Source organism: Atractosteus spatula, chromosome 22 (assembly GCF_055471065.1).
Source record: "Atractosteus spatula isolate fAtrSpa1 chromosome 22, fAtrSpa1.hap1, whole genome shotgun sequence".
Taxonomy (NCBI): domain Eukaryota; kingdom Metazoa; phylum Chordata; class Actinopteri; order Semionotiformes; family Lepisosteidae; genus Atractosteus; species Atractosteus spatula.
The window spans coordinates 1,895,101-1,918,369 of NC_142727.1; the positions used below are offsets into that span (position 1 = coordinate 1,895,101).

Genomic DNA, 23,269 nt, shown 5'->3' on the forward strand with positions numbered 1-23,269 from the left:
TAGTACTCATCACGTCACCACCAACCACACAGAGGGAGAAAAGCCGTATCCACACTGCGCACGGCAGTAATTCACGTTTGTGAGCTAATCCATACAGTCTGTGTGCAACCATAAGAAGGTTGTCAATCATTCTGTTTAGCTGCTCTAAAAGTAGCTTTGTCGTATCTTTGGACCTTCCCCCAGCACTGTTTTTGTTTTCAGCAAGATTGTCTTGAACATCTTGAACATCGAGATGCCAGAGGAAGAGAGCTGTGATAGTGAGAGAGGAGGGGTGAGACACAAACACCCTGAATGAACACTAGCAGTGCATCGACAGTCCTCTGTGTGAGGGATAGCTGACTCGGGGTTGCAGTGCTCACACGCTCCGAGTGCATGGTCACATTAGGAGAAAGAGGGACACAGAAAAATGGACAGGCAGACAAAGAATACAGACTCTCTCTGACGGAATTCTAAAGTACAGTACCACTGTAGGTTGCCCAGGACAGTCAGAGGGAAAGGACGAGGAAGAGATGTACAGTAACTCTTTTCACAGCATACAGTACTGTCACTTCAGATACGCTAAAGACAGGAAACCACAAAAGAGAGCTTTACTTTAAAGTTCAGAGGAAGTGAGAGCACAGGGGAGGGAGACGGGGAAGGGGGAGGAGAGGAAGAGGGAGGAGGGGTTTTCCGCTGTGTGCTCAGAAATAGTGAGGTGTGGGGTCGGGGAGAGAGAGGCCAGACGTAGGTGGACAGTGTTAACACAAAGGCAGACCTACTGTAACTACGGTGGAGAGGAGCGAAACACGGGCGAGCAGAGGAGAGAAAGAGAGAGATCACGTTTCAGACACAGAGGGAGGAAGAAGGGACGACATCATTCAGACTCCTCCGAGATGACTTGCCCAGTGGGAGAATATAAAGACAAGGAGAAATGCTGCAAAATGTGTCCTAAAGGTGGGTCTATATTGTCCTATCGTGTTAATATTCTTGCTCAGCTCACTTTTAAAATGTAGCATCCAGTCGGTCTGCAGCCTCCCCTACTTCAGTCCCTTCTCAGATGTGTGTTGACTTATCGTAGTGCTGACTCAGTTTAATACTGGCGTGTCAGAATTAAAACTCTGCTGTTCTGTTTCTCTCTCAGTTCTTGCTGTAGTGCTCTCTCAGCTGGTGTCAGTAGTTTATAGTTTGCTGTCTGTCCCTCTCTCAGCTCTGGCTGTAGTGCTCTCTCAGCTGGTGTGTCAGTATTTACAGTTTGCTGTCTGTCCCTCTCTCAGCTCTTGCTGTAGTGCTCTCTCAGCTGGTGTCAGTAGTTTACAGTTTGCTAGAGTGGTGTTCTGTTTCTCTCTCAGCTCTGGCTGTAGTGCTCTCTTAGCTGGTGTGTTAGTATTTACAGTTTGCTGTCTGTCCCTCTCTCAGCTCTTGCTGTAGTGCTCTCTCAGCTGGTGTCAGTAGTTTACAGTTTGCTAGAGTGGTGTTCTGTTTCTCTCTCAGCTCTGGCTGTAGTGCTCTCTTAGCTGGTGTGTTAGTATTTACAGTTTGCCGTCTGTCCCTCTCTCAGCTCTTGCTGTAGTGCTCTCTCAGCTGGTGTCAGTAGTTTACAGTTTGCTAGAGTGGTGTTCTGTTTCTCTCTCAGCTCTTGCTGTAGTGCTCTCTCAGCTGGTGTGTCAGTATTTACAGTTTACTCTAGGTACATCTCTCAGATCTGTATTGACGTACTATAGTGTTCATTCAGTATGAACACTCTCCTGCCTGCTCATCTCTCAGATCTGTGTTGACTTTCTGTAGTGCTCTCTCAGTCGGTCTGTCAGTATCAACACACTTCTTCCTGCTTATCTCTCAGATCTGTATTGACGTACTGTAGTGCGCACTCAGTGTGAACACTCTCCCGTCTCCTCCTCTCTCAGGACAGCATGTCAATGGGTCGTGTGTGGACTCTATCTCTCTGACACACTGCATCCCGTGTCAGAAAGGGACGTACATGGATAATGAGAACTACCTGTATAAATGCATCAATTGCAAACACTGCGATACAAGTGAGTGACCACATCCCTACATCACCTCCCTCCTTTCCCTGGATCATCTGTTGCCTCATTTCATTCTCTCCATTTATCTCCTCTCCATCCATGCTGTCTGGAGCCCAGTCCAAGTGCTACAGGGGTCTGTAACCCCGGTCTCAAAGAGCCCCGCTCCAGTGACTCCAGGGGTCTGTAACCCCGGTCTCAAAGAGCCCCGGTCCAGTGACTCCAGGGGTCTGTAACCCCGGTCTCAAAGAGCCCCGGTCCACTGACTCCAGGGGTCTGTAACCCCGCTCCAGTGACTCCAGGGGTCTGTAACCCCGGTCTCAAAGAGCCCCGGTCCAGTGACTCCAGGGGTCTGTAACCCCGGTCTCAAAGAGCCCCAGTCCAGTGACTCCAGGGGTCTGTAACCCCGCTCCAGTGACTCCAGGGGTCTGTAACCCCGGTCTCAAAGAGCCCCGGTCCAGTGACTCCAGGGGTCTGTAACCCCGGTCTCAAAGAGCCCCGGTCCACTGACTCCAGGGGTCTGTAACCCCGGTCTCAAAGAGCCCCGCTCCAGTGACTCCAGGGGTCTGTAACCCCGGTCTCAAAGAGCCCCAGTCCAGTGACTCCAGGGGTCTGTAACCCCGGTCCAGTGACTCCAGGGGTCTGTAACCCCGGTCTCAAAGAGCCCCGGTCCAGTGACTCCAGGGGTCTGTAACCCCGGTCCAGTGACTCCAGGGGTCTTGGACCCTGTCTTAAAGCTTCAATTCGATTCGTCTTACACGTCATCTCATTCCAAGCAAGAAATCTATTCAATTAATAGAAATCTTGTCCTTGAGGACTGAAGAGTATTTATATTTTAGTATTAAATGACTTCTAAATTGCTTGATTATACGAATCCCCTATTTTATAGGATCACAATAAAATTGGCGACATTTACCAAACACCATCCAGCACAAGCGATGTGGAACCCTGATCTAGCCTCCTGGTGTCCTCTCATACAGTTCATCATTACTGTAGTGTAAGATGAAATGGGTCAAATACTCTGCATGAATTCCTCCCATCCCTTCCTTAATACCTTTGTGTTACCCTGGGCTGCCGACTTCAACACTCTTTATATGGGCTCACCTCATGCTCAGGTTGGAACAGGTTGAATGTGTCTACTGTACAAACCTCTAGGCAGACACCATATCTATTTTAACCTACCTCCTCTCTCAGACAGTCACCAGATCACAGTATCCAAGTGTTCAGCAGACAAAAACACGCAGTGCGAGTGCGTGCCAGGGTATTACTGTGAAGACACCAGCTGTGGACACTGTCTGCCTTGGACGATCTGTAAACCTGGAGAGGGGGCTAGGATACCAGGTGAGACTACAATCTGCACGTATAGTGTACGTGCACATATGACCGCATGGAAAACAGAATTACTATATTGACCCAAATAAAGGCTTTATTTTAAAAAATGAAGGTTACGATGCATGCACGTTGCTCTATTTTCATAGACTGATGCAATGGAACAAAAATCGGACTCCTTGATTGTGCCAAGAGGAATGCCTGAACAAACTGCATAGTTTAGATATTTAGATGAAAACTATCCAGTTCCTCGCCTACTGTGTGAACCTGCCCTGATCCTGGGTTAACCACAGCAACGCAGATGATATCCGATTCTTTTTTCTTTGCGAAGCAATAACGGCAGATAATCTAGACCAGAAAGCAACATCAAAAACTTGCTAAGAAAAAGTAGACTACAATATGCTTGAATAATTTGATGACATTACCATACTTGTAACACAGAACATCTCCAGTCATCATGAACAACTTGTATGTTCATTGAATTAGACATCACTGACAGCCCCAATAGCACGTCAGTGCTTATTTCTCCTCGTGCGTCACTGAATGTAATCCTGCACTTGAGAAAGCATTTGCTCAGAGGGGCTCTGGGCTGTTGCATATTTTTAATCATGGCTCTTTAGGAATTAAAATAGCACAAGATTTTATATTTGGGTCAACGCAATATGTTTACTGTAAAATAGAGCTCCTACACTAGATCTGAATGCATTTCTTATCACTGGAAAAAGGATTTACATGGCTGATGGAGAGCTCTTTGGCATGAACTCATTATCATTGCTGTTCTTGCGAGGAGTAAAAACCAAAGGGAGTGAAGACGTGCTCTAGTGATGCAAGCAGCCTTTTTTCTTATTCTTCCTCTTTTTATTCTCACCGCGGTAATTGTAGCCACCCCCAGAAACAATACCCTCTGTGACTCCTGTCCTCCCGGAACCTATAACAACGTGACTGACTCACACACCCCCTGCCTTCAGCACACCAAGTGAGCATCTGTCCGTCTGCAGCCGGTCTGCCTCTCTCTACAAACCCGACGTTAATCTTCATATAGGCCCCTGTGCATTGATCTCTCTCTGTTAGGCATGTCTCTAGTGTCAGGTGTGCCTCTGGGGTCTACGCTGGGATCTACAGTATATGGAACTCTCTCTGCTAAGTGTAGGATATATATTAGGGTTTGTTGTTCTGAAATGGATAAAGAGTTAAGGACCTGTACCTTGTTTGTAATACTGGTGAGGTCCAATAGTTCAAATGTCTCTAGTTCATGTGTGAGCAGTGCGGTCAGCCAGATAATAGATAATAGATCATAGATAATAGATAATAGTCAAACACCACTGGCACAGTGAGGGTGAAATTAGGTCAGTAGGTTATTCCTAGCTTGATATCTAGCAGTGGATCCTAGGACTTTATATGACAGTGAGGCCAGTGGCAAACCCCGTGCTCTTCCAGTCAAGTCCGTTTTCCTCGTGGGCACTCCGAGACTTGCACTGGGGAAAAGGGCAGATGGCTCTAACCAGCACATGATTCAGAGGAGGGTGTGGTCTGTCCTCATGGCTCCCACGCTTGCACAAGGGCCACAACTATCATTGATTTGACTGACAATTGGAAACCGGAGATACAACAAGATAAATCAATCAGAATTCCCATCTTAAATTCACATACAGTCGTCTGTTTCAATCGACCTTTCTTCCGCACACCTCCAGCATTTACATTAACTTCTCATTCTATGTAACAGTTGCACCACTCTGGGGAAAGTTTTGAAAACAGCAGGAACCAACATTTCAGATTCCATCTGTGGTCCATACCAATGCCCCAACAGTAAGAAACCTTTTTCATTGTTACTTCCTCTCTCTACTTGCTGAAGTCATTTGGATTGTTTAAGCTGGTGTGACTCTCGTTGGAGAACATGTTCTCATTAGTATCTCTTAGGGCAGATGTTCTCTTTTCTTGTAGTCAGTCAGATCTCCTGTATTAACCCTCTCTGCACTGTCTCAGGCAGTGGTTGGCTATTACCTGCAAGCCTGTGGGCTGGATTTACTTTGTTCGTTGTGGTTTTCTTCATCTTCCTGGGTTTTCGCTCCTGGAGGAACAAACGGCAAACAATCTTCACAGGTGGGTCTGTCTGGCTGTCTAGGTAACTCTCCATGTTGTTGGTTCACACTGGCTCCTCTGTTCTCGACTGACATCCCTTTATTCCAGTCGTACCCAATCCTGGTCCTGGAGGAGCACTGTCTCTGCTGGTTTTCATCCCAGCTGAGCTCTACATCTATAGTGCTAACTGACGACTTCATTGTTCTGCTTGCTGACTTAAACTTTTATCTAACACGTTTCTTTGGTCAATCCAAAAATACCAAAAAGTGCTAGATGGTCGATCGGTGATGAACAGTTACAGGTGGGAGTGCCACTGCATCCGACACACCCACAATGGGAGTGCCACTGCGTCCGACACGCCCATAGACACTGCATCCAACGCATCCACAAGGAGCATAATGAGCCATGTCTTTCTCCTACAATTGGTTACATTACAGACAGTACCCCTCAATGAGTGTAAATCTGAAACTCAGAAATGGGTATTGGGCTGATACAAATTACAAATCCCCCCTTGATCTATTCAGAGCTCAGAGTAGATTTACAGGTATAGCCCAAATAGGAAAATAACTTTTATTAATCTGTGATTGAGTGATTAAAACCTCAGGAGGGACAAAAACCACCTTTCTCCAGGACAAGGTTTGGGATCATACTGCTGTATGGATCCATTTGTCAGAATGCCCTGTCTGGTCTAAACTGCCCGTCTTTGTCTTTTACTTGTGTCTGTTCATCTGGCTGCCTTTTCCGCCTGCGTGTCTCTCCATCTCCTCTGTGTGCTCCACTATCTCTCCTCCTTGGCTGCTGTTGCTCTCACTGGCTCATACGTCCCTTTCAGTGGCCAAGTCTGCGGACCCTGAAGTCAAGCTCATCATCCCTCCTGTCATCCCACTGTCCGATCAGAAGCTTCCAGTCCTCTCTCCCGACAGCCCCAAGACACTGATCTGCGAACCTGAACTTAGAGGTAAAAACCGCAACCTTCAGTCTCTTCCATAACCCTTCACGGTTACACGCTATTACCCATAATAACCTCCTCACCTCGGCTACCCTTAACATTCCCCCTCTCCTTTCCTCAATTATTATTAATAATAACCATAATCATCATCATCATCATCATCATCATCCTTGATGTGACGGCAGCCAAAGTGCGTCAGTACTCTCCCCACACACCAGCTCTCAGTGGGGAGGAGAGCAGAGTGATGAAGCCAGTTCAGAGAGGGGGGTTATTAGGAGGACATGACTGGTAAAGGCCAGGGGGAAATTTGGTCAGCACACTGAGGTAAGCTCTTTTTGAGAAACGCTCTGGGACTTTTGATGACCACCAAGTGTCAGAACTTTGGTTTTACATCTCATCCAAAGGACAATGGCTTTTTTACAGTATAGTGTCCCCATCACTATACTGGGGTATTAGGAGCCACACAGACTGCAGCATGAGCGCCCCCTACTGGCCCCACTAAGACCACTTCTAGCAACGACTTCATTTTTTCCCAGGAGGTCTCCCATCTAGGTACTGGCCAGGCTCACACCTACTGACCTTCAATACTAATGAAATTTGACTTTGCTACTGGCAGTAGCCAAGGGGATTTTGGTGTAGTACAGGTATTAAGGATAAATGAGCAGGTTATTGGCCAGTTGTGAGTTGCAGGCTGATTTAGTTGTTGCTATTACACCTTATACTCTTAGTATCCTCCTTATCTGTCCTTAATACCCCCTCTACTACCCTCAAAACTCTTAAAACTATCCCAATACACCCTAAAGTACTACCAACATGCTATTATCTACATATATACCCTCTATATAATCTTGAACATCCCACCTAGTTACCTCTCATAGTTCCCCTGCTACCCAGTAACCTGCTCATCCATCCCTAACACTTGTACTCCACCAAAATCCCCTTGGCTACTGCCATTACAGAATTCTAGTTTCATCAGTACTGAGGGTGCTGTTACTAGTACTCGTGTGAGCTACAGGTCCCCCACTGTGGGTTTCCAGTGTAAGGAGGCTCTTTTTCTTAGAACACTACTACTGCCGTTACACATTTCACCACAGTCCCCACTCCCTCGGCGCAGTGCCGTTCCCTCAAGGTGAAATTGCACATCTTGCAGTGAAAGAGCTCTGTTGGGTTGATCAGGCGGTTGCTCTGTTCTAGGTTGTTTCATACTCGTCAGTCATGCGCAATTTTACACACTGACTACATCAAAAGGCACAGGAAAAGAAAAGCCACAGCATGTCAGATCCACAGGAACACACTGTTGTGCAGTCTTTTGAGTTACTGAGCACTTACTAAAGCATGTATTGGGAATAAGAAGGGTGAAGGCCGTGATCATGAAGGGTTCCGATGCCGGCTCTGTGCAGTTCTGGTTTTTGATGTTGTTGCACGGAGGTCTCACTTACTAGCTAGGATAGGCGAGAGGTTTCCTGGCCCGTTCATCAATTACTCTCTAGTCCTGAGCAAGTAGAGGAACGGATGAGTGACTCTTGATTGATTTCGCATCGGGATTGGCAGATCCATTGCTTTTTGATATCTGTGGGACAAAGGAATGCATCTCTCTCCAGTACATTGCGGAAGTCAGCACTGACACCACTGACAGAGACACTGACAATGATCAGTTCTCACAGATCCTCTCGCCCACAGCTTGGTGCACGCAGGCGATTTTGTCATCCTAGAGGGCTGCATGGTGGCTCAGTGGTTGAGATTGCTGCCTCACAGTGCTGGGACCCTGGGTTCCATTCCTGGGGTGGTGTCTGCATGGGGTTTGCATGTTCTCCCCAGGTTTCCGTGAATTTCCTTCAGGTTTTCTATCTATCCATTTTCTAACCACTTTCTCCAAAACTGGGTCATGGGGGGGAACTGGTGCCTGCAACAAGTACAAGGCAGGACACACCCTGGATAGGACACCAGTCCATGACAAGGTAGATACACACTGACACACTCACACCAGGGGCAATTTTCCCAGAAGCCAATTTACCTCATGTCTTTGGACTGTGGGAAGAAAACTCACACAAATATTGGGGAGAACATGCAAACTCCACACAGACAGCAGCCCAGGAATGGCACCAGGGCTACAATGTAGCATCGGTAACCACTAGATTATATTAACTTATACGATTTTTCCCTTTTCATATGAAAACCATCAGCCTCATTGCCCTCGTGATATTGCAGGTCTCTGTCCTGGCATACCAAGTGAGACATGCGACCCCTCCGTGATCTTTGACATTGAAGAGGATGGCGTGATGCTGCCAACACTGACGGCCACTGAGAGGTTTGACCGAGCAGCCATCAAGGGCACTGGGACAGGAAATGGCTTCAGTGTACCCATGTACTACTCAGAGCCCCAGGAAGATGAATGGACTGATTTGTACTGAAGGACACTGATAATTCTGCTCTGTGCACTGATACTGCGTTTGGGCAGCTACAGTCCCCAGAAAGGGTCAGCACATGTCTCGGCCGTCTCCCTTTCCCTGACTGTTTAAGACCAATAGTTCTAGTTCATTACCATTAGAACAGAAGACTGCTAACAGATACATGAATGCATTTTATGTATATCTGTGCAAGTACATTGATAAGTACATGAGAGAATCTCTTTGTGTATATGGCATGCATTAAGTTATGCATGGTACTCACTCTTTTTAAGCACATTTTTAAAAAGCAATTTTTATTTGAAAGGCAGCACCAGCGTCACCCTACAAACTGCACGTCTGCGTGAGAAGCTTGCGAACTGCACGCGCGTTTCCAGACAACGTCCCGCTTCTCGGAATGAAAGTAAAGGATATTTCTTCCCCCCCCCCACCTTCAAATGCTGCCAAATCCATTTGGACCACAAACGCTTTGCAGTGATGAATCACTCGCTAATCCCACTAAAATCCCAGTGCATCATCGAGCATCGGAATGAAGCCAAGGGACAACCTAGCGCATTTGAAAAAAAAATATATGGGAGCCAACTGCTACATCAGAAGAGCTGTGAATTTTGAATTAATCGACGTATCTGATTATTCAGTTTTGTCTCTTTTAAAGTTTGTATATATTTTAAATGCTGTAGAATTATTTATTATAATCTATTTTTGTACATTTGGGTTCAGATTTGTTCTATAAGAACTGTGTACCATGTGATGGACTTGGACTTGGTTTTTCTATGTATATACATTGACAAAAACAATTGTTTGGGAGCGGGAATTCTGAAAACAAAAATCAATAAACGATAATAACCGAAACAAGCAGTGATGCGTGGGGCCTGTTCAGGCTCAAGGTGTGCGTCGGAGCTGGGGGCCCTTAGTGGTCCCCAGCTGAGTCGCCATGTTGCCAGCTTCAGTCCCATTCTGCTAACAGGCTGAGGCAGCTGGTTTGTTTTCAAATCAAAAGGAAGCTGTGCACTTACCCGTTTCAGAACATCCGTGCTGCCCGGTACGACTGCAAGCTATTAACAAAAAAAAAACTGAGCAAGTAGCTGCAAACAGGATTGTTGGGTTTGTTTTTGAAAGCAGCAGCTCCTGTGCATCCCACCTACACTACAGGCCAAAACCACATTCAACCGCAAGGCTAACATTATAGCCCAGGCTGCAGTCATCAGCCGACCAGCTTCTGCAGCGCCCTCTTGTGGTCTGGAGGGGAGATGGGCTCCCCATCAATTTGAAACCGGCTGGTGCCTAACCATTTACCCCTAAATCACACTACTGTATAAGCGTCCACAATATTTGTCTTAGGAAAATACAGCCGATACCTTATGTGAGCATTTCTGTGGGAGGAAGGGCGGATCTTTTTGTATCATTGTCTGGAAAGGAGCGGCTTGCCTTTGGGGAACCTCTGAAACGAATATGTTCAGCAGCAGAATGACTTTGAGGGACTTCTGAAAGAAAACGCCGGCCAGCAGCCCAGTTATGCTCTGGGCGGTCCCTTACTCCTACAGAGTTGTTTTGTTTCGGAGCGAACGTAGACTCTAGTTACACTTAAGAAGGACTTTGGTGTTCCTGCTGGGGGGTTTTTATAAACCAAAAAAAACCTCTTTGGAAAAAAAAAGCAAATTTGTAACATAGCTGCAGTTCCTGGCTGCAGTGACTACAGACTGCCCCTGGTTGTCCAAGGAGGACCTCTGAGCCTCTGTAGTATTATTTTCGTATCAGGAACCAAGACAACTGGTCAGCAACAGGGCCCAGTCACACAGACCCAGCCAGAACTGGTCCCCGATTTGTGGGGGAAAGCGCCTGTGTTTCTGGGGACACCCTGGAGCATTTCTTCAATCCCCTGTCGAAAGCACCAGCCCAGACCCATTCGGTTCCACCTTTCTGTATCATTTCTGTGTTGGCTCGCCAGGTTTCACATCCCCATGTGAGTGAACGCTGCTGATCACCTTTATGGAGGAACCTGGGCTGTTTTCTCTGCGAGATTCACAGACATCCCAGGCCAGTTCTGCATTCTTGCTATTTTTAGACTTTTTGACATCGATGCCCCTTCAATACAATGGGAAAAATAAATGGTGTCTATTTTTAAGGAAGCGAGAACATTTTAAGGTTGATATTTCGTTGCTGATCATCTTTTATTGACTCTGCCTTATTACCCTGATGGGCTGGTTTGGGAATTTGAATCTGAGGACTAAGAACAGACTGGGGAGTCTTGTGAAACGACTGTATGTCAGAAAGTCACTGGTGCTGATGTTTTCGGCTATATCTTACATCTATCGGTTATGAGTCTTCCATAAAGCTTGGTCCATTCCAGAAGACCCTTTGTTTCATGAATTCCAGTTACTCCCCTCAGAATGCAGATACAGATTTATCAATTCAAAGGGGAACTTCAATGGTATTTTTATATTTCAGGGTGAGAAAGAATCTGCATCGAAGAGTGCATTTCAAACCACAATTAAGTAAAAAGTAACTTGTAAAACCTGTAAAGCAGACAAAATTGGCAGAGTGCCATGTTCTGTAATTCAGAACGAGGCAACAAAGCTTCTGGTGAGGTGATATGTCCCTATTACACTGTAAATAAGCAGGCTGGTGAATACATCTCTTATAATCCAATAGAAATATTGCTCTCTACTTCAAGAGGATCTTTCTGACAAATACCACTTACTTGTTAACTCTGCATGCAGACCACGCTGGAACATTTCTGCAGTGAAATGAAATGTCTGCCGCACAACCTATTTTATCCAATACAGGGTCACAGGGGAGCCAGAGCCCACCCTATCCCAGCAAGCCATTGGCACAAAGCAGGATACGCCCTGGGCGGGACGCCAGTCTGTCACAGGGCACACACAGACACTAACCCACACACCAGTTTTCCCAGAAGCCAATTAACCTCCCAGCATGTCTTTGGACTGTGGAAGGTAAACCAGAGCTCCTGCATTAAACCCACACTAACCTGGGGAGAACATGCAAACTCCCCACAGACAGCACCCCAGTAACTGAACCCAGCATTGCAAGGCAGCAAAGCTGACCACTGTGCCACCGTGTCACTCGCAACACAAACACTGGAGTATTTTGCTTTGGTAACCTCTACAAGCTTAATATTTCCCATTTTATATCTGGAGTTCATGTTTCTATTACCTGCATCCACCTTTACAATACTGTTTTATAAACAGAAGCATGTTTACTCCATTTATTGTGTGCGACTGATGTTTTGAGACGCACTAATGCCAGAAGAAATCACGGCTGTACCGCACCGAAGGCGCCTGCGTTCATGAAGCACACCGTCACAAATCCAGGATCCACATTCATTTTTATTATGTCTCCATCTTGTGGCTAAAGGTGGGTACTACAGCAGGCTCCCGGAGTGCCTGGACCAAAATGAATGAAATGTATTATAACATCTTATCATTTAAAATGATAAAAACCCTAGCATCTTTAATTATACAATAAGTCCCTTTGACAACAAAAAAGTAAAAGAGACAGATGTATTGTAAACATCACTAATGTTAGACTACTGAATTAACAGAGACATTAGTGCTTTTTGCATTATAACAACTGATTAAATAGAACTACAAGGAACAGTTAATCTTTTCTTTGATATCACTAGACTACCTTGGATTGGATCTGGCTGTACCAGAACTCATGGTGCCGCAGAGGTCCGGCTGTTATTTGACTTTCTTGAAGACTTGCTTAGCAACCACTCCCTGTACTCGCATCTCCTGCAGAGAGAGGCAGACGAAGGTTGATGAAGATTAAAACATTGAGAAGAAATTCCAGCAGCGCTTCTATGGTTTGAGAAAGCTGAGTTCCTCTTGAGTCCAAAAGAGAATTCCATCAACATTGTACAGCTCTTTCATCGAAAAGTATTTGAACTGGTTCACTTCACTCAGGCAAAAAGACAAAAAATGCCTTCAAAGTGTTGGAAATCTCAACTCTCAAGTCATTGGCGAGTCTTTAAGACCCCAGCAGACCCTGAGGACGATCTGTACCGTCAGTGAAGATCCATATCCTTCATAAGGCTTTTGAACTTTAAATAAATTAGTGCCTTACATTTATATAGCGCTTTTCTGGACTCTCCACTCAAAGCGCTTCACACGTCATGGGGATCCCCTCCACCACCACCAGTGTGCAGCCCCACCTGGATGATGCTCCAGTACTCTGCCCACACACTAGCTCTCAGTGGGGAGGAGAGCAGAGTGATGAAGCCAGTTCAGAGATGGGGATTAATAGGAGGCCATGATGGGTAAAGATCAGAGGGAAATTTGGCCAGGACCTCGGTTTAACATCTCATCTGAAGGACAGCACCTTTTTACAGTATAGTGTCCCCGTCACTATACTGGGGCATTAGGACCAACACAGACCACAGGGTGTGCGCCCCCTTCTGGCCCCACTGACACCTCTTCCAGCAGCAACCTTAGCTTTCCCAGGAGGTCTCCCCTCCAGGTACTGGCCAGGCTCACACCTGCTGAGCTTCAGTGGGCCTGCCAGTTGTGAGCTGCAGGGTGATATGGCTGCTGGCGTTTTGCCTTTAAGAAGACATATTCGCTGTCCACAGTGCAAGACAAATAAAAGGAAACATAGCATCGTTCTAGAGGCCATCACGCTTTCAAACAATGGCAGTAAAGACATCTTATCGATATGATGTCTATTGCATAGATCCCCCTCTACAAGTGCATGCACTTCAATACCTTCTTAAATATTACACATTGTTTCATAACAAATGCCTGTATATGTGTTGTTTTATTTGTTATGAGTTGTATGTTGTACCGCTTTCTAATATGTGGAATAGTATTGAACAACACACTCACCAGATGCAACAGGTCTCCCTCCTGCCAGTGGGTCCAGCCTCTGTTCTCCTTCTCTCCCTTCTGAACACACACCAGTCTGTCTCCCTCCCACTGCACAGTCGTCTATTGGGGGGGTGAGGGGGGAGAGAAAGACCAGTTAGCTGCCAGGCATGATCAGGAGGAACCTTGAGGAGAACTACACTTCCCGTAGTGCACACAAGTTTGGTTTTGTGTCCCAGGGAGCTCTGGAGGCTGTAGTGCATGCACTCAAATAAGAAAGGTAGGTACAATAGAATAACCAAATAAAACTACTTTTCCCATAATGCACCTCTAAAGGCATCCATACAAAGCACCTTCTTGGCCACACACTAACTGTTCAGCAAGAGGGGCTCTCCGCAGCAATTCACTATGAAGCAATGCCAAGATGTTGGAGTGCAACTTACAAACTCACTAAATGACATTCAGCAACATCAGATTTGATCTTTTTTTTTCAGGACAGAGCCCCTTTATTCATTGTCTGTGCAACCAGCATTTAGAAATGAAGAAATGGGTTACGTGACACCACATTCACTGAACAAAATGGTAACGTCTGCCTACATAAGGTTTGCAGATCCTATACTGACAAAATGTGACACAATGCATCTCTGAGAACGCCCCCTCCACAGCCTCTCCCCATGTACAAGATCGTAATGTCCTTTTGACCAGCTTGCAGACTAATGCAGTGAATGATTGACTGGCCAGTAAACAGATCATTAACCACTCTAGTTCTCATGACACCAACAACATAACAAAGTCTGAGTGTCTGTACTCTCTGGACAGTGCAACTGTACTGACCCCTCTAATACTGCTATGTGAGAAAAGGAGATGACCGCTCAGTCAGTGCAGCTGTACTGACCCCTCTTACACTGCTATGTAAGAAGAGGAGATGATCGGTCAGTCAGTGTGCATGTACTGACCCCTCTAACACTGCTATGTGAGAAGGGAAGATGACTGACCAGTCAGCGCAGCTGTACTGACTCCTCTAACACTGTCAGAAGAGAAGATGACCGGTCAGTATGTTTTTATTACTGATTCCTCCCTCTCTCCTTCTCGCACACTGCAGTGTGAATGTCCAGGCGGTCAGTATGCTCATACACCCACACACCCAGTGGTCACCCTGCTCAGTTAGCTGCAGGCCCTGACCTGACAGACCCTGCCGTCCACAGGGCCCAGGTCCTCGGTGAACTCCTGGCCCAGCGTGAAGTCCATGATGAAGTTCCGAAAGGTGGTGAGGGTACGGATGACCATGTGGTCTCCCTCTTGGACGATGTCCTTGTCCGGACGCAGCAGGCACACGATCTTCCGAAGAGCGAAGTTAATATCTAACGCAGAAAGGGGAGAGGAGACACTCTCAGACCCACTCCACCAATCAGAGAGGGAGGGAGTTCAAGGCTGTCCAGTCCCTGTCCTGGAGGGGTCAGTGTGTCTTTAGCAGGGCTGTCCAGTCCTGGTCCTGGAGGGGTCAGTGTGTGCCTGCATCATCAGGGCTGTCCAGTTCTGGTCCTGGAGGGGTCAGTGTGTCTGCAGCAGGGCTGTACAGTCCTGGTCCTGGAGGGGTCAGTGTGTCTGCAGCAGGGCTGTCCAGTCCTGGTCCTGGAGGGGTCAGTGTGTGTCTGCAGCAGGGCTGTCCAGTCCCGGTCCTGGAGGGGTCAGTGTGTGTCTGCAGCACGGCTGTCCAGTCCCGGTCCTGGAGGGGTCAGTGTGTGTCTGCAGCACGGCTGTCCAGTCCCGGTCCTGGAGGAGTCAGTGTGTATCTGCAGCAGGGCTGTCCAGTCCTGCTCCTGGAGGGGTCAGTGTGTCTGCAGCAGGGCTGTCCAGTCCTGGTCCTGGAGGGGTCAGTGTGTGTCTGCAGCAGGGCTGTCCAGTCCTGGTCCTGGAGGGGTCAGTGTGTGTCTGCAGCAGGGCTGTCCAGTCCTGCTCCTGGAGGGGTCAGTGTGTCTGCAGCAGGGCTGTCCAGGTCTCTTTAAAGCAGCAGCACCAGAGCTGGGAGAAGCTGTTGAATTCTTCCACGTCAGCCAGCTGGTCCAGCTCATTAAGAGCAGATTTGGAATGAAAACCCACAGACACACACCAACCCCCCCCCCCCCCCACAGTACATCCCGGAACAGAGATAAACCTAATGACCGGACACAGTGCAGTACACTGACATCACACAGAGTGGGGGAGAACACTGCGCTCGGAGACAGTACATGAGCTCCACACCACACTGAGAGAAAGAGATCATACTATAATAATAATTCCTCACACTCATATAGCGCTTATGGACACTGCACCCAAAGCCCTTCACAGGTAACAGGTACTCGGAAATTGTCTGAAAACCTGGATTCATCCAAACTCAATACATCGCAGGCAAGAGAACGGGTTAATCAAATTACTAACTTCAGCAGAACCCTGTGCAGGTAGGTCTCGCTGTGCTCGCTGGTTACTAAAGCGGAGTGTCTTACCCAGCGCTTGCAGATACTCGTCCATGTTCTCCTGCGACACCAGCTGGTAAACTCCAGTCAGATTGGGTGGCATCGTGCTCGTCTCGGACCTATAGGTGCGGGCGCTGTGGCTGTCTGCTCCCGTGCGTCAACCCCTCCTTCTCCCGAGACCGTAGTTCGGCGTCCGTGCTCCAATCGCTCCCCCTGGGACAGAACTGGAAAAAGAACTTGCCTCCCGCACTGGAATGGGATTTTTTTTTCACTCTCCTACCGTCGCTGACTCTCTTTCTCTCACCGTCAGGCTCCTTTTCTTTTGTCCCGGTAGCTCCTTAAAAAGACGTGCCTGTGCAGGACCGCGAATATCCACCCCTGGCCGTGTTCTGTTCTTTTTGTTTAGGCGAAGTTCGCTAATCTCTCCCCCTCGCTGCTTCTGCAGGAACAGTCCGTCCCTGTTTCTTCGACAGACAAAGCCCCTGAACTTTGCGCACACTCTCTCCTTTTCGGTGCGTGCGCCTGCCCTTCGCTGAACCTCTCCTCCCCGTCCTGTTTCTGTGTTTCATGGACGAGGGCTTTTTTTCCTGTATCTGCGGGTCCACAGCAACTTTCTCCTCTCTCTCCCTCCCTCTCTCTGCTACGCTCGCCTCCTTTTCAGTTCTTGAACCAAGTCTTTTATCTCCATTTCCACGGGGGAGGGGAAAGGGGAGAGAGTTCATCCACCTCGCTCGCTCGCTCTGGCCCTTCTCTCTCTCTCCTCACAGTCGGGGTCACTCAGCTGCTCGGCTAGCAGCCCTCATTCATCTCGGGCTGAATACCAGAAACGACAGTGGGGGGCGGGAGAGTTTGGGGGGCGGAGGGGGGGGGCAAGTTGAAGGATTAGAGCACTTTTGCGTTTGAAAAACAATTTTAAACAAGCTTTCCAGATATACCAGAGATTACATATGTTTTCCTTCTTCTTTTAAGCGTTTTCTGTCCCGATTCCATCAAAGAAGAGGAACATGAATGCAAATGCTTAAAATATGTGTTGCGATGCTTTAACCTTCCAAGAAAGGTCTGCGGCTCGACGTGGATCGATTCTCATCAGTGATTGTGCAAAGGATTTCAGCCAGTGGCTGGCAGAGCTGGGGGCCTGGGGTTTGATTCCCCAGGGGCTGTCTGTGTGGAGTTTGCATGTTCTCCCCGGCTTCACATGGTGCTCCTGTTTACTCCCACGGTCCAATGACATTCTGGGAGGTTGAATGGCTTCTGCAAAAATTAGCCCTGCTGTTTGTGTCTGTATGTATGTGTGTGTCCTGTGATGGACTGGTGTCTTGTCCTGGGTTTATCCCACCTTGTACCCATTGCTCTCCCCTCCATTGAATAAAGCAGCTAATTGCATATCCTGCTTTTCTATTCCCTTAGCAAAGTTTTACAGTGCAATTTTGCTACAGTGTAGTCTGATGTGCAGGTGCCCCCAAATCCCTGTGCAACACACTCTAGTGACTCCTGGTGGTCAGTCCTGGAGTCCTGGCTTTCAGTGTCCTGTGAAGAGGGCTCCCAATATTTAAAGAGGTTGTCTAGGAGCTGGGCGTCCCGCACAAGTTACTCGGACGATGTCTTCTTTGCTCCACAGTCACTCAAACGGCAGCCACGTCCAAGCCCAGACATTTCCAAACGGCGCTCTTACGCGGCGCACACATTCTACTGAGCAGAGGCATGCGTCCCGTTAAATAAGCACTTTTCTTTATTAACAAAAACGTATGTATTCCAAAAGTTAATTCGAACTACAAACAGCAAAAAGGTGTTTAAATGCGAACGTGTCCTGCGCCATCAGCCGCGATCTCCTCACGCTGGGTCTCCTGTCCTGTTCAGAGTGTTTGTTACTGAGGGATTCTCTGTGATCTCCTCTCTCTCTCTCACTGTGTCTCCTGTCTTATGATGTGTCTATTACTGCGGGCTTCTCTGTCATCTCCTCTCAATGTGTCTCCTGTCTAATTGTGTGCGTTTATTACTGAGGAATCCCCTGCAATCTCCTCTCATTGTTTCTCCTGTGCTGTTGCGTGTTGTTTACAGATGGGCTCTCTGTGATCTCCTCGCTCGAACTGTGTCTCCTATCCAATTGCGTGCACCTATTACTCTGTGATCTCCTATCCCCTTGATTTCTCAGGCCTCTCCTCTCTTTATCCACGATCAGCTCCTCTAGTGCTGTGTGTCTTCCGAGACTACACAGTGAAAGAGGGCAATGGTCATCTTTCAAATTCAACTCTTGTAACATTTCAAAAAACACTCGCTATTAAATAATGGAGGCCAAACGAGAAACAGAGAATGAGGGAGAGGCTGTAATGTAACCAAAATACAGTCTTTTAAAGAGCCCTCTCGCTTTGGCATAATTAACTCAAAAACTGCTAGGAAGCCTTTGCAAGATCATTTACCAATGATATTTATGTACTGTTCTCAGGTTACTACAGGACAAAAAGGGGTGCTGTTTTCCCAGAACCCTTTCATGAGGAAACTACAGGCGGCTCACTCGCAGTACACTGTTCACAAGCATTCGTAACGGAAATCCGACGCGGCTGTTCCTTAACACTACGAAGAAACATCATTCCTCCACTTTCTTCCCGTTCCTGCTTCTGGGCTCCTTCCTAGACGTCCTGGAAGAGACAGAACAAAAGCTTATGGGCGGAGAGGTGGCTCTGTGGCTCAGGATCTGTGCCCGTGGCTGGAAGGTTGCCGGTTCAAATCCCGCGGCCGGCAGAGGAATCCTACTCCGTTGGGCCCCTGAGCTCCAGGGGCGCTGTATAAATGGCTGACCCTGCGCTCTGACCCCCAGCTTCTCTCCCTGTCTGTGTGTCTCATGGTGAGCGTGCTGGGGTACACGAAAAGACAAATTCGTAATGCAAGAAACTGCATACGGCCGATAAAGTGATCATATCTTAAAAAAAAAACAGACACAGATGATGTTCTGCCAGAAAAGGGAGCTTTTGTACTTGGAAGTGATACACACATATCCCATAATGTTGTTCCCTCCCTGTGCTGACAGAAAACGTTGCCACCTGAGAGCATTGTGGAATGTAGCTCCACAGTGGGTGTCTGCTTTGCTCCTTTTAAAGAAAATTAGAGCACAGCTCCTACGATGCCTCCCCCTGCCTGGCTTTTGACCTCACCGGTTTCCCTGCCAGCTGAGCATTATGGCCGCAGCGGTTTGTTGTGCTGTTAAAAGAGCCAAATTCCTTTCTTTTTTAATTCAATAACATATCAGACCTCCACGCCTATAGAAAAAGTGTAGTCCTGTAAAATACAGGAAGTGTGGGAGGAAACGAGTGCACTGTGGGAAATGTAGTTTATTTCCCTCTGTCAATGTGTGTCTCACCTCTCTCTCTCGACTCTTCCTCTCTTATCTCTTGCGCACAGAGCCACTCTTCTTCTCTTCCGATTTCTGTTTCTTCACGTCTTTCTTCCCCTTCCCTCCAAGGTTCTCATACACCTCCTCTTTATTCCTGGAATGAATAATTATTGGGAATTTCACTGCTAATAACAACATCATTGTCATCAGTGTAATGATAATGAGAGCTCTCTTCTGGACACTCCACTCAAAGCGCTTTACAGGTAATGTGCCGCCCCACCTGGATGATGCTCCAGCACTCTCCCCACACACCAGCTCTCAGTGGGGAGGAGAGCAGAGTGATGAAGCCAGTTCAGAGAGGGGGGTTATTAGGAGGCCATGACTGGTAAAGGGGGACATTTGGCCAGGACACTGGGGTAACACACCTACTCTTTTTGGCCTGGGATTTTTAATGACCACACAGAGTCAGGGCCTCGGTTTTATGTCTCATCAGAAGGACAGCGCCTGTTTACAGTATAGTGTCCCCGTCACTATACTGGGGCATTAGGACCCACACAGACCGCAGGCTGAGCGCCCCCTACTGGCCCCTCTAACTCCTCTCCCAGGAGGTCTCTCACCCAGGTACTGGCCAGACTCACATTTGCTGAGCTCCAGTGCCAGTTGTGAGCTGCAGGGTGATATGGCTGCTGGCAATTAATTAATTAACCATCCAGTATGTGTTTGGACTGTGGGAGAAAACCAGAGCCCCCAGAGGAAACCCAGACAAACACGGGAGACCATGCAAACTCCACCCAGACAGCACCCCAGGAATTAAACCAAGGGCCTCAGAGCTGTGAGGCAGCAATGATAACCACTGTGCCACCATGCTGCTGCTGAGAATATTATAGTTTAAAATGATTTTCCCTGCAATTCCCCAGGGCGTTCTTTCTCCCTCTTCTGCCATCATTGTTATATAATAATCATATTACAAGCAACAACCAGTGTGTTTTCGCCAATAGCTGACTCTTCTTATTGGCTAAGACTGCAACTACAAAGGCAGAGAGTCAGGGCAGCAGGCAGCAGCACAGCCTGGGACAGGTGCCGCCAGGGTGCGGGTTCATGGGAAATGTAGTCTTCTCACTTGGACACTTTGCGGCTGGCCTTCGTGTGCTTGTTTGGGAAGGAGAGGTTGCCGTATTCCGTTTCGGCGGACTGCAAAACAGGAGAAAAAAAACGAGAAGAGAGAATGAACAAAAACAAGCACAATCACTGGTCTTAAGGCACAGCCAAGACCCCTGGCTTCCTACAAGAAACACCTGGATGATATGCTAGGATCAGTTAGTTCCTAACTACCAGACAGGCCAAACAGACTCCTCTCCTTCTGCCTTGTGTTCCTTATCAGTGTCTATGTCAAGGATGTTTGACACATGTTAAGGATTGGAGGTGCATACTCTGTACTGATTGCCCCAGGCATAGTGTGATGTCCCAGAATATGTACATCTGTAGAGCTAAACACACACTAAGCGACACATCAGTACTTTCAGCTTTGGTTTCTAGAACAGATCCCTCTTCTACACTACGCCCGACTCACTAAAAGAGTGGGCATTTCTGTATTTTAAAAGAAATTGAAACTCGGGAACCCACCTTCACCACTTCCTGTTAAATTTCTCAGATCTCGGGGGGTGCAGGATGAATGCGTCTGCTATCTGGTACTGGACTGCTGTTAAAAATTAAAACTACAACTCCCACGAGGCTTTTCCCCAAAGCTCTTTGCTGAGGGCTCATGGGGATTGTGGGTGGTTCCCTTTCCTGACGTTTAGCGAAGCGGTGAAGGAGGACTGTCACAGGGAGGGGTGTAAACCAGGTGACTTCCTGGCGAGATGGCGATCAGGAAGAAAGTACCGCTGAAAACGATTTCTCATTTGGTCCAGCAGAGGTCAGTGTAACACCCCAAATGTGAAAATGTCATTCAGCAGGAAGCAAGTCTGTGCGTGACAACAACATTTATCACTCCTTTCATGCAGCTCCCTGAATTCCTCCGTATCTTTCAGTCCAGCACTTGCGGCATCTGCTGCTGTAACGTCTGCTTGCACTGACTGATAATGGAAAGTTTTGCTTTCATGTTAGTCTGACATTCTGTTGCAATGTATAATCTGATATATATTATCATATCATATAATGTAGAATATGCTGGAATGTGAGATGTTTTCTTTGACATAAAGTTGATTTCGACAGAAACAGTAATCTGCAGTAGTCACCCCTCCTCTCTCTTACCCCCGAGGCCTCGAGTTTCTTCTTGGTGGTCTCGATGTACTGGGACACAGCCAGGTAGATGAACTTGTACTGCGCCTCGGTCTGCACCATCCCCGACCGCTGCTCTCTCACCATCTGGATGCACTTCTGGATGTCAATGTCGCAGTCCAGCCCTGCGAACACGAGCCGTCTCATTGTCCGCATCACGCAAAACATTTTTTGAGAGCTCGTCTTGAAATGTAATTCCTCTGGTTTGGCTAGCAGCAAACAGCCGGCAGCTATATCACCCCGCAGCTCACAGCTGGCAGCCCCACTGGAGCTCAGCAGGTGTGAGCCTGGCCAGTACCTGGAGGGGAGACTCCTGGGAAAGCTGAGGCTGCTGCTGGAAGAGGTGTTAGAGGGGCCAGCAGGGGGCGCTCACCCTGCAGTCTGTGTGGGTCCTAATGCCCCAGTATAGTGATGGAGACACTGTACTGTACAAAAGGTGTACAGTATAAACATAAAATGTATTAAACGTTTTTCTCATGAAACATAAAACTAAGGTCCTGTCTCCTGGGTCATTAAAAACCCCAGGGTGTTTCTTGAAAAGAGTAGAGGTGTTACCCCAGTGTCCTGGCCAAATTTCCCCCTGGCCCTTACCCATCATGGCCTCCTAATAACCCCCATCTCTGAACTGGCTCCATCACTCTGCTCTCCTCCCCACTGAGAGCTGGTGTGTGGGGAGAGTACTGGAGCATCATCCAGGTGGGGCTGGTGGTGGAGGGTAGTCCCCATTTGAGTGGACTGTCCCAAAAAGTGCTTTATAATTGTAAGGATATAATTATAAAAGTGTTTCTTCCTTATAACTATACCAACGCTCACAATCCCACAATGCTTTTAATCTCATAACAAATTAGCTGTGGTTTTGTGGGAACTGTAGTTTATTTTCTAACCGTGTCATTGTTTTGGGATTAGAGCATTTTCAACACTACGTAAGTTCACATACAAACAATATTGCCACGATGTGTCCACGGTGAGTCAGATATTTACCTTTGGTGTCAATGGTTTCTACCAGCATGTCAATGACAATAATGGTGCCGGTTCGTCCTATTCCAGCACTGTAGGGGGAGACAAATCGAGTGAGCTCAGCAAGAACAGACTATCAACTATCAACCTACCGACTGCAAACACAGCATGAGCGGACACTCCTTTCGTTATAGAGGTTTTTGATACAACCGGAAGTTTTGTTTCGGTTGTCTGAATTGTTCGTTTTAAGGACATTGGGCAGACTTCATGCTGTACTCTATAATACTCTTTGCTATTATATTATATTACATAGATATATCACCCTTCAGTGAAATGTATACTTTTTCATTATCAAGAAGATGAATTTTGAGATTAATACAGCATTATTGAAAAGTAAGCAATTATAAATACAGTACACGTTAAAAAAAAACAACTTATCTTTTAAAGAGCTCAGAAAATGGCATTACATTGCAAACAGCATCTCTGAAACTCTGTTGTCACAAGCAGGGTAGGTTGAGCTGTTCACAATCCACTGCAAAAAAACTACAGCCCCCACCAGCAATTTTGCTATTTAAATATTTGGAGGCATGCTGTGCTGCAAATTGCCAATAAATGCTTTCCCCAGGAGTGACAGGACAAACAGATTGCAAACCAAAGACGAAGGAA

At 47.3% G+C, this 23,269-nt stretch overlaps 3 protein-coding genes across 7 annotated transcripts in view; 1 reads left to right on the forward strand and 2 right to left on the reverse strand.

Moving 5' to 3' along the window:
• The first annotated feature begins 667 nt into the window (after positions 1 to 667).
• On the forward strand, positions 668 to 9,614 carry LOC148816483 (tumor necrosis factor receptor superfamily member 5). Of its 2 annotated transcripts, none has more exons than XM_088940129.1 (8): positions 668 to 933; positions 1,884 to 2,012; positions 3,195 to 3,341; positions 4,212 to 4,305; positions 5,053 to 5,135; positions 5,271 to 5,429; positions 6,241 to 6,366; positions 8,566 to 9,614. In XM_088940129.1, the coding sequence occupies exons 1-8, from the start codon at positions 873 to 875 to the stop codon at positions 8,766 to 8,768; spliced, it is 1,002 nt and encodes a 333-aa protein (XP_088796255.1). In that variant the 5' UTR covers positions 668 to 872; the 3' UTR covers positions 8,769 to 9,614. The 2 variants fall into 2 exon arrangements, with proteins under 2 accessions (XP_088796255.1, XP_088796253.1); XM_088940127.1 differs by having other exon boundaries at positions 5,313 to 5,429.
• Positions 9,615 to 12,093: 2,479 nt separating this feature from the next.
• Positions 12,094 to 16,790, reverse strand: rbp5 (retinol binding protein 1a, cellular). The gene is made up of 5 exons (XM_088939629.1): positions 16,069 to 16,790; positions 14,768 to 14,946; positions 13,607 to 13,708; positions 12,411 to 12,517; positions 12,094 to 12,166 (listed from the first exon to the last, which is right to left on the reverse strand). The coding sequence occupies exons 1-4, from the start codon at positions 16,139 to 16,141 to the stop codon at positions 12,464 to 12,466; spliced, it is 408 nt and encodes a 135-aa protein (XP_088795755.1). The 5' UTR covers positions 16,142 to 16,790; the 3' UTR covers positions 12,094 to 12,166; positions 12,411 to 12,463.
• Positions 16,791 to 17,744: 954 nt separating this feature from the next.
• The window catches only part of ptpn6 (protein tyrosine phosphatase non-receptor type 6), a 31,098-nt gene continuing 25,573 nt past the window's right edge, over positions 17,745 to 23,269 (reverse strand). For all 4 annotated transcript variants that reach the window (XM_088939489.1, XM_088939491.1, XM_088939490.1 and 1 more), the window contains 5 exons: positions 22,628 to 22,695; positions 21,620 to 21,771; positions 20,487 to 20,557; positions 19,394 to 19,520; positions 17,745 to 18,674 (listed from right to left, as the gene is read on the reverse strand). In XM_088939489.1, coding sequence (XP_088795615.1) covers positions 19,418 to 19,520; positions 20,487 to 20,557; positions 21,620 to 21,771; positions 22,628 to 22,695 — 394 coding nt within the window. In that variant the 3' untranslated portion in view covers positions 17,745 to 18,674; positions 19,394 to 19,417. The remainder of the gene's footprint in view (positions 18,675 to 19,393; positions 19,521 to 20,486; positions 20,558 to 21,619; positions 21,772 to 22,627; positions 22,696 to 23,269) is intronic.

Coding starts and splice junctions, on each gene's coding strand:
- rbp5 (XM_088939629.1), bottom strand. CDS start 16,141: ATGCCACCCAATCTGACTGGAGTTTACCAGCTGGTGTCGCAGGAGAAC. Junction 14,947..16,068: donor CGAGTATCTGCAAGCGCTGG/GTAAGACACTCC, acceptor TTTCTGCGTTAG/ATATTAACTTCGCTCTTCGG. Junction 12,518..13,606: donor AGGGAGACCTGTTGCATCTG/GTGAGTGTGTTG, acceptor CTCTCTCTGCAG/GAGATGCGAGTACAGGGAGT.
- LOC148816483 (XM_088940129.1), top strand. CDS start 873: ATGACTTGCCCAGTGGGAGAATATAAAGACAAGGAGAAATGCTGCAAA. Junction 3,342..4,211: donor AGAGGGGGCTAGGATACCAG/GTGAGACTACAA, acceptor CGGTAATTGTAG/CCACCCCCAGAAACAATACC. Junction 4,306..5,052: donor CCCTGCCTTCAGCACACCAA/GTGAGCATCTGT, acceptor TCTATGTAACAG/TTGCACCACTCTGGGGAAAG.